At 35.9% G+C, this 10,500-nt stretch overlaps 1 protein-coding gene across 2 annotated transcripts; it reads left to right on the top strand.

The window, feature by feature from the left end:
* Positions 1 to 1,407: 1,407 nt before the first annotated feature.
* Positions 1,408 to 9,834, top strand: LOC120083124 (katanin p80 WD40 repeat-containing subunit B1 homolog KTN80.1). 2 transcript variants are annotated; one of them, XM_039038683.1, is made up of 18 exons: positions 1,408 to 1,748; positions 2,316 to 2,446; positions 2,842 to 2,959; positions 3,258 to 3,484; positions 3,567 to 3,669; positions 4,362 to 4,432; positions 4,553 to 4,627; positions 4,727 to 4,870; positions 5,014 to 5,191; positions 6,084 to 6,638; positions 6,752 to 6,808; positions 6,900 to 7,633; positions 7,893 to 8,018; positions 8,371 to 8,445; positions 8,555 to 8,667; positions 8,872 to 8,988; positions 9,079 to 9,147; positions 9,253 to 9,834. In XM_039038683.1, exons 1-18 carry the CDS (start codon positions 1,724 to 1,726, stop codon positions 9,311 to 9,313), a joined length of 2,979 nt encoding a protein of 992 aa, XP_038894611.1. In that variant the 5' UTR covers positions 1,408 to 1,723; the 3' UTR covers positions 9,314 to 9,834. The 2 variants fall into 2 exon arrangements, with proteins under 2 accessions (XP_038894611.1, XP_038894612.1); XM_039038684.1 differs by lacking the exon at positions 1,408 to 1,748 and having other exon boundaries at positions 2,423 to 2,446; positions 3,253 to 3,484.
* Positions 9,835 to 10,500: the final 666 nt, after the last annotated feature.

Here is a 10,500-nt window from a genome sequence, read left to right as displayed (position 1 = left end):
CTCATTGAATTTCTAGGAATAATTCCATGGATGGGAGGTTAGAAACAATACTATTTTCTAATGGCGAGCTGATTTGTGTTAATATTGTTAGACTTCTGGAATTAACTGCTCCCATGCTTTTGGGTGGTTCTAAAGTTCCGAGTGGGTCTAGTCTGCTCACTACTCTTTCTGGATGGATACTTTTATTGGAAATGCGACCAAAATCTCACATTGGTCAAATAAGGGGATATCATGAGTTTATAAAGGAAAACAACTATCTTAATTGATATGATGTCTTTTTGGGTGAAACCAAAAGCAAAGTCATTAGGGTTTATGCCTAAAGTGGACAATATCATACCATTGTGGATATAGTTGTTTGGTCGTTATCTCTAACAACCTCCTCCCCATCATGCTTCAAAGATAAACACTAATGTTGCATGAAGCCCTAATCATCAAATGAGTGGGTTGGGTTGGATGCTCCGTGATCACCTTAGTCGAACTCACATTGTTGATATGCAGTTTATCCCACAATGCCCTGAGATTAAATATTTTGTAAGTCATGGCTATTAATGAGGGGCATTCATCATCTAATCTTGGAAAAATCTTTGTGGAATTTGATTTTTTGGAGGTAGTTAATCTCCTGAATAGAACGAGTTGGGACATATTAGAGGTGTCGTATTTGGTCGAGGACACTTTGCTTAGGGTTCGTGATCTTGGAGATGTCTTTTTTATTCACGTCCGTCAGTAACACAATTTTTTAGCACATTCTCTTGCGAAAAAGACTTTTAGATGAGTAGATGTCTTCTCTCCTCTATTCTCAATATCTATCGTGATTTTTCGTTTTGTTGTTGTTGTTTAGTTTATTGTTGTAGAAAAAGAAAAGAAAAATCCGTGAAGGGGTATATTTGTTTCTTTAATAAATAATTCAAGAAAAGCTAAGCTCCTTTAATTGGCAAGAAAGGGGATTTTAATTAATCTATGGATTCAATTATACATCATAATCAAATTGAGATCAGACCTGAAAATATAAAAATAGAAAGAAAAAGAATATAAGGGAAGGAATCTCTTTGGCTGTTTCAAACTGAAATGAATAGCCAACCATATGATTTTGACATAAGTCTTTCTTATTTATTTATTATTATTTTTTTTTGAAACCACAGAAACAGGTTTTCGGTATATTCAAATAATGGACATTAAATTTTTTAAAAACAATAACCAGAAAATTAAATTATGAGGAAATAAATAAATGTATGAGCCACGAGAAAATATAGGGGCGTGATTTTTGGTTGACACGCCGCATAGTTTATGACCAGAAAACCCAAAAGGAGAAGGAAGGGATGGCTTCCGTTAGAGAACATAAGAAGGGTATTATCGTCAAATTGAAAAAAGAAAGAAAACAATACGGCAATGGTTCAGTCACGGTCTAGATGAATTATATGGTTCCCATCTCTAAAAGCAAACAACCATTCTTTCTCTTCCTTTTATTTTCATTTTACCATTTCAGCCCATAACTTTTTTCTCTTCACTGTAATCGCAAATCTGAGCTGAATTGCAGTTCAAGTTTGATCTTTCACGGTGGTTTTTTTCTTTCTTCCTGTGATTTTCAGTTGGGGACTTTGTGGCTTCTTCAATCTTCAAGTCAATCTCCGGTTCCAAGTGAATTGAATTCAGTCGCTCACCGCCCGGATTTCGTTTTTCCGATCTTATTTCTACTTCCGAGTTGGGTTCTTAGTTCTTGTGGACAATGGCGAAGCGTGGATATAAACTACGTATCCTTTCTAATCTGTAGTACTATGATGTATTTCTATTTTCCTTTGCTTGGACGTTCAGCTAAGATTATCTTTACTTTGGTATTTTTCAACCATTTTAGTCTTTCTTCTTCCTTTCCGCGGAAAATTTGGGCTTAGATTTCTTGTGAGCTCAAAAGCTGCTTGAATCTAAGCATAAACTGATTTTAGGACAGAATTGATAGCATTAGGGATTTGGATGGTCATTTTGGATGAGGAGGGAGGAGGGAGGAGGGAGGAGGGCTACACTTATAATTTACGATTCTCATGTTTTGGGTGTGCGAAAAATTCATGCTGTTTTCATTAATTTGGTATGTGTTAAGGTAGTTGATGCCTTTGCTTCAGGATGATGTATTAATTTTAAATTTTTCTTTTATTTTCTTTAATTTCTGGGAGATGGTTGGGCGCTTATGTTGTATGTGATATAAAGTTTAAGAATATAGCTTTTTCTTCTAAGGAGTTCAATTCAGCTTCTACTGGTTACAATATGCAATGTCATGAGAGAAACTAAAACTATGGCAAGTATTTCCTTGACCTATTTGAAACTAGAGGAATTTGCGGCACACTCAGGGAATGTCAACTGTCTAAGTATTGGGAAGAAAGCTTGCCGACTGTTTATAACTGGTGGAGATGATTATAAAGTCAACCTTTGGGCTATTGGAAAACCTAATTCTTTGATGGTTGGTTGAATGCCTCCTCTTCCATCTTTTTGTACTCAATCAGATACTTAAATTTACATCATTACATGTCATAAATTCGTAAATTTCCTATCTTTTGAATTTTGATGGTTGAATAAAAGAATTGTATATTTGATGGGTGCCATTCTAATTGCCAATCTTCAGACAACTTTTTTTTTTCTTTTTAATTTTTTTTTATTCTTCACCTTATTGTTGATGAAAATTTGCTTGCACATTAGCACTTAAATTGTGAATTTACGGAATGGCATTGGAGAAAAATAATAGGAACCTTTGAGATCTGTTGGCTGATATTCTTTCTGGACTATTTTTGGGCACATGTGGTTCGTGGTTGTAATTACTTTAGTGATAAATATGGAGTTTTTTTTGGTCTTGTGCAGAGTCTTTGTGGTCATACTAATCCAGTTGAATCAGTAGCTTTTGATTCAGCCGAAATTTTGGTGCTTGCTGGAGCCTCATCTGGTGCAATAAAGTTGTGGGATCTTGAAGAGGCTAAAAGTAAGTTCACTCAACTAATTTCTTACTTTGACTGATATGTCTACTTATTTGCTATTTATTACTAGTTAAATTATCAATCATATAAACTATGCTTGACAAATAACCGTAAGAGAAGTAATGTGGTTTTGGCACATGGTCGTGTACATGAGTACCTACTTAGAAAACATGGTGTTCATGATGGCTTTTCATTGTTCATTTATAATACCTTCAGATTTCTACCTTCAATTGTATATGAAAGCGTAAAATTGCATTCCTTTGTCAATAACCTCTGATCTTTTGCTATGTTCTTGAAGTGTAGTGGTTCGCACTCTTTCTGGTCACAGATCAAACTGCACGGCAGTTGAGTTTCATCCATTTGGCGAGTTCTTTGCATCAGGTTCTAGAGACACTAATCTAAAAATCTGGGATATCAGAAAGAAAGGTTGCATTCACACATACAAGGGGCACACTCAAGGCATTAGTACTATCAAGTTCACACCAGATGGTCGCTGGGTAGTCTCTGGTGGATTTGATAGTGCTGTGAAGGTAATACTGAGTCACTCTGTAGATGGTGTAACTTTCTATCGTCATTATATAAAAGCCATATTTTAAAGTTTCTATTGAATAGGTATGGGATTTAACTGCTGGAAAGCTGATGCATGATTTCAAGTTCCATGAAGGACCTATTCGATCCATTGATTTTCATCCACTTGAGTTTCTCCTCGCGACAGGTGAGTGAAAGAAAGACTAAACAATTGATGCTTAAATGGCAAGTTTCTTGGATACAAAGATAGCAATTAGTTTCTCATCCTGCGTCTCAAAGTAGTTAAATTGCATCTCTCCTGCTTGTCTTTCCCTTCCCCCACATGAAAGCATCAAATATAGGGAAATATGCAAATCTCAAACAACAATGCCTCTTGGTGCACTGTTTTTCCGGATAAGAAATATTTCATCGATGAATGAAATACCCAAAGAGCATAGAAGGGTTATACTCAATAGGAAGATCACCCAAATACATACAAAAGCAGAACCCAAAACAGAAAGATAACATCCAAAGGTAATCAAGGAAAGGAGAGAAAAAAATGTACAAGTCAATCCAATAAATGATAGAAAAAAATAAAGTAGTCTGGACCCAAAAACAAAAGTAGCACTAAGATTCTTGAGGAAGATGCACATCAAATATGATAAAGACCAAACTTCAATTAGCCTAGCTGTGAGGAAAGAGAGCCATCAATAACAGAACTGTCATCCCAAAACAAAAACTAATATTGCAGAGTCACAATGATCTGCCTCTTGGTGCACTGTTTGTATTGATAAAATAGGATACTGGCATATTTCTTTTATACATTCTAATATTACCCGCAGTTTATCTCTCTCTCTCTATCTCTGAGTAAAAAGCGTACTGTATGATAAATATTTCCAGGGTCGGCGGACAAAACTGTAAAATTCTGGGATTTGGAAACCTTTGAACTGATTGGATCTACAAGACCTGAGGTATATCCATTCTGTTAGAAAAGACATGTTGCCTTAGCATTGTAATAGATGTTCAGTTTCTTGTGCTTCCTTTATGTTGGGGGGATTTGTGTTTATTTCATCATCATATCTTTTATACAGGCTGCTGGAGTACGTGCAATCACCTTCCATCCAGATGGGAGGACCCTGTTTTCTGGTCTGGATGAAAGTTTGAAGGTAAGGAGTGTCACTATTTCATAACTATGTAGAATAAAGGGTTATTACCTCCAATCTGTTGGCACATTCATGTCATATCTCTTTTCTTTGATATTGTAGGTATATTCATGGGAGCCTGTCATTTGTCATGATTCTGTTGACATGGGATGGTCAACACTTGGTGATCTTTGCATTCATGAGGGGAAACTTTTGAGTTGCTCATCTTATCGAAATTCTGTTGGAGTTTGGGTAGCTGATGTAGCGGTATACGTTGTATCTTTTCAGAAATTTGTTTATATATATATCTGTGTGTGTGTATATATACACTTACGTTCTGTTTCGTGTTGCCATGATGCACGTTATTTTTCAAGTAAATTAAAAAAAATGCTCTCATTTTGTACTTCCAGCTTATTGAGCCTTATGGAGCTAGTTCAGTATCTGGGCAAAAGGAGCCAAAAGATTCCAATTCTGCCTTCAAGAACAGTCTAGCTTCAAAAAGCACTGGAGGTGGTTTGATGACTTCAAACCTACAATCTCTGTCTCCTGATTACGAAACAAAGGAGATAAAGAATATATACATAGACAGTAAGTCCTCCACTTCTGCTCTGTAAAGAGGGGTTGTATTAACTTTTTTACGATAGGTTCCCAACTGCTACCCTATTTTAAGTGTTAGGCATGCAAACGTTGTTTACAATAAATTTCTAACTGCAACCATGAGTTTGCGATAGGTTTCTAAGCTAGAAAACAGAGAAAATCATGGGAATAATAAGTTTTCTAAGAAAAAAAAATACCCAGGTAACAATTCCATTTTATCTCCTACGGATGGATTCCTAACAATGTCACCCAAGCGATGAAGCTGGTTCTCTCTTCATGCACTGCAGACATGTTATAACTATACTAAACTTATTATTCACACTTCAGAAGTTCTCAGGCTGCATCTCTGCTCCCCCTCCTTTTTGTTTATTTAGAATAATTGCCCAACATAAGAAATTTCATCTTAAAACATACTGGAAAGTGGAAACTGACCCAATGTGTTTAATGATGTTGGTTTCCCAGTTTAATACAAATAAACAGGAAAACCGTATTAAAAGACCAATACTTAGAGGTGTTATGCAACCCTTAGATAGTAGAGATCCGTGGCTCATTTTGTTCAATAGATATGTCTCAATTTTTGATATATGCGACTCTCGGCATGATTTTCCTCAACAGTCAATGAATTGACACCCAACTGCTTTAGGTTTCTATCATTTGTTGATACCCAGGAACTGAATTAGCCTATGTGTTCTTAAATTTTATACAACTGATGTGGATTTCTGATTGATCAGTCGGATAATTCCAAAGGGCCCTCTGGTATTTAAAACACTAATGAGCATAAATTAATGATTTCACGTTACATATAGCTCATTTTATGCACGCTTGCCTGCCTTCAAACATTGTTTTAAATCTATTTTCTCTTCTCTTTTTTGTTTTTGTAAAGCAACTGGTGGAAAGCCTGTTGCACCACAGAAGGCAGAATCTTTAAGCTCCCCAAAAATTCTGTTTTCATTGGATTCAAAGGAGATTAGCTATGATGCAAGCAAAAAGCAAAGTCCTGCATCGAGAGTAGAAATGAAATCTAATGAAGTATCGAAAGACAAACCCCCAGTTGTACCTTGTGATAGTCCTGAGGTTAAGGACTCACCCAGCTCTGTAAGGGAATCTATCACATTTTCCAAGACAAGGCGTGGAATGTTGCTCAGGCCAGCTCATATAAGAAAGCCATCCAATAGTAAAATGGACTTTGAAAAATTGTCAGTGTCAGTTGATTCAAGTAGAAAAACTGATCTTGAGAGACTACCAGTTGTAGATTCTGCAAACATCTGTCATATCACCAATGATTTGAATAATGCTCCAGAACCAAACTTGAAAACAAGTGCTGTATCTGAAGAAATACATATAGATTCTCATAGAACAAATTCTGATATCATTAGTATCGAGAAGTTCGAAAAAATTCCCCCTACGTCCGCTGAGACAACTTCAGAACAAGATTGCTGTAAGATGTTGTCCTCACCTTTTGTCGATGCACTATTGTTATTATATACATGTTATATTAAAATCGTTTATATAGTTTCTATTATGTTAATAGTAATGTCCACAAATCTGCAGGCAACAAATCAGTTGAGAATACCAAAGGGGCAAACTCTGTTAAATTTGTAAATGGAGGTTTGTCCTCCTTGTCCATTTAGCTATTTTCCACTGACAGGAGTAAAGTAAATGTGTGGGAATTTTATGGTCTTGTATCCTATTTTTGCAGTTGCAGTTGTTCCTGGAAGGACGCGGACTCTCGTTGAGAGGTTTGAAAGGAGAGAGAAAACTCATGATGTACAGACAACAGTTTCACCATCTTATGTCCTTGAACCAGAGAGGTTTGAAAAGAGAGAAAAAACTAATGATGTACAGACAACAATTTCACCATCGTATGTCCTTGAACCAGAGAGGTTTGAAAAGAGAGAAAAAACTAATGATGTACCGACAACAATTTCACCATCGTATGTCCTTGAACCAGAGAGGTTTGAAAAGAGAGAAAAAACTAATGATGTACCGACAACAATTTCACCATCTTACGTCCTTGAACCAGAGAAGACAAAAGAACAAACTAATAGCTTTGAAATACAGGTGGCCACACCTCAGATCCTTGAAACTGAGAAGACACGTAAACAAACTAATGACTATAGAATGCAGGCGGTTACTATACCTTCTCATGTCTCTGAAACTGAGAAGACACGTGAACGAACTAATAAATATGAAGTACAGGCAGTGGCTATTCCTTCCCACGTCTCTGAAACTGAAAAGGCAAGAGAACAAACTAACAACTATGAAGTACGAGTAATGGTTAGTCCTCGTACCCCTGAAACTAAGAGGATGGCTTCTAACTGTGAAGCAAAACCAAGAAATAACTATGAAGTAAAAACAAGAAATAACTATGAAGCAAAATCAACTATTAGACCTTCTCTTGTCCCTGAAACAGATCGAAGTGACAATTTACAGGTATGGTTACCGTGAAACTTTAAATAGCCACAACTTAATGAATCTCATCACTCTTATTAGAATGTTAGGTTACATTTGAAGTTTAAAATGCAATCCAATTGAGAAATTTTTGTGCTTTTGCTGGAAAATTATTTCTAAGCAGTAGGCAGAGAATGGCCAATGTCAGAATGTTGGCAAATGGAAGTCATATGAAGACACATAATTACATTGTTAGGTTTGTTCAAACCTAGTCATTCTTTGTTTTTTTGCCTATTGACAGAAAGGAGAGCCTCAAATTTCTGGAAGAGATTCTACCTCTGCAAATGACAGGGATGTCATTGAAGACATAATGCAATCTCATGATGTATTCTTAAGTACCCTCCGATCCCGCTTGACAAAATTGCAGGTAATCTTCTTTTAGCATGCAGATAATACAATGAACTAACGTGAGTTAAACTGTGAACTACAACTATGCCCCTTTTTACGGCAGTAGCTTTGTAAATGAGCCAGAATGAAACTCTGCTTCAGATGTCGGGGTTTTCCCCTTGGAAAAGAGAAAAGAAAAGAAAAGAAATATCGCGTTCCACCCAAAAAATTGCCACATATAAATGTGCTTCGTTAGAAAACAACTTTGTTCTGTGACTTTTATCAGTCTACTCTTGATGATTGGAATAACTCCAATTGAAATAATTTTTTGGTTTTGTTTTGGACCATTAACTTTTTTTGGAAGTTGCGTTAATATTAATAGTGTCCTGCAGGTGGTGCGACACTTTTGGGAGCGGAATGACATGAAAGGTGCCATTAATGCCATGACAAAACTTCCAGATCATTCGGTATGTACCATTTGAATTAGTTTATTCGTGTTAAGTGCCTTTAATTTCATAAGCAACTAGTCTTCTCCGTTCCCAAATGGGGTTTTCCAAGAATCTGGTCATGATACAGGTGCAAGCAGATGTGATCAGCGTTCTCATTGAGAAGATGGATGTCTTGACTCTGGATTTATTCTCGTGCCTACTCCCTGTACTTGTGGGTTTATTGGATAGCAAGATAGAAAGGTAATTGTCTCAGGTGTAACCAGAGCCTCTTTGTCTTCTTCTAACTTCTTCCGCATTTGTCTTAATGAAAATTCCAGAATATCAATGACATGATGCACGTTGAAAATATTGCTAATTTCAACAGTTGAAAATTATCTTTCTGTTTATGACATTTTACTAAGATGTAAGTTCTTATAGTGGCTTATGTTTTATGCGGTATGCCAGGCATGCCAGTTTGTCAATGGAGATTCTATTGAAGCTTGTAGCAGTTTTTGGTCATGTTATAAGCTCAGCAGTATCAGCACCTCCAGTAGTTGGCGTTGACCTTCATGCAGAGCAGAGGTGACTTTTCATCTTGCTTTTACTTCCTTTAGAATATATGTAAATAAACTAAATATGGTCTAATCTGCTTGCTTTGGAACTCGAACACAGGGTACAATGCTGCAAGCAATGCTTTACCCAACTGCAGAAGATTCAAAAAATCATTCCATCATTTGTAAGGTATAATCATTTTCTTTTAGACCCTGCAAATTGACATCTCAACTTGAATCCCAAGCTCCGGATGGGACACTATGGCTCCAATGTCTCATTTTTTTCTCCTTGCAGGAGAGGTGGTTCACTAGCGAGAAGTGCTCAGGAATTGAATCTAGTACTTCAACAATGTTAAGTTTGGTTCACTATGCCACAGATAAGTAGGTAGGCTGACACCCCTAATAGAAAGAATGGGGAGATGCAACACCTTTTCAAGTTGAAGCCACAAGTCATCCCACAGTTTAGAGTGGGTGCTTGCTTCCAGTTCCAGTTTCGTCAGTTGTAAAGTGATATGTTGAGATTCATGGAGGGGAATCAGAAGGGTTATCGACATAAAACCTTAGAGGACGAATGCGAAATCGGCATGTCGGAGTCTTTAGACGGAGCATAGGAAGCCCTCCTCATTTTGATTCTTCATATTCCGGGTATTGTCTGTATCCTCTGATCAACAATTTGTAATTATGTGCCAATTCATACTATACATGTAATGCGTGGAGACATTCAATGCAAATATATGAGTAGAGTGAAATCCGTTTGTTTCTATTTGATAGAATCTAATGTTGCTGATAGGCCTTTCTGTGTAAGTAAAAGTTCCATTTACATGTTCACGTTTAAAAATAACCACCATTATGGTTGTAGCATTATTAGTGGCACAAATGCAATGATTTTTCGTATTCTTGGGGGCGTTTTCTTTTAGCATGAATGGGGAGATTTGAATCATGTATCTCAAGGTCGCTAAACATCTGTATGTCAATTGAGTTATGCTCGTTTTGACTTTCCTGTGCTTCACAAATAATTTAAAGCTAGCAATTAAGTAACAATTTTGTTGTTACGAAGTTAACAAATTGATTATTATTATTAAGAAGAAATATCTTTTTAGTCCTTAGGTTTTGGGTCAAGTTTTTCATTTGGTTCTTAAGGTTAAAAATGTTGCACCTTTAGATCCCATTTGGTAATTATTTTGTTTTTTGTTTATGTTTTTAAAAATTCAGCCTATAGCACTACTTTCACTTCTAAATTTCTTCATTTTTTATCTAGTTTTTATTAATGGTTTAGAAAATCAAGTTAAAACATGAAAACTAAAAGGAGTAGTTTTTAAAAACCAGTTTTTGTTCTTGGAATTTGGCTAAAAATTCAAGTATTTTAGAAAATATGCAAATTATTGTAAGAAATGTAGAAGAAATAGACTTAATTTTAAAAAATTAAAGAATAAAATGAAATGGTTACCAAATGGGTCCGTAGTTTTTAAGTTGTGAGTTTGGTTTTAATTTAGTTCTTAAGTTTCAAAATGTTATAATTTTATTCTTGAAATTTGAATTTTGT

Source organism: Benincasa hispida, chromosome 8 (genome assembly GCF_009727055.1).
Source record: "Benincasa hispida cultivar B227 chromosome 8, ASM972705v1, whole genome shotgun sequence".
NCBI classification, from domain to species: Eukaryota; Viridiplantae; Streptophyta; class Magnoliopsida; order Cucurbitales; family Cucurbitaceae; genus Benincasa; species Benincasa hispida.
Note: the sequence above shows the minus strand (reverse complement) of the source record. Positions and strands in the feature narration are given on the sequence as shown.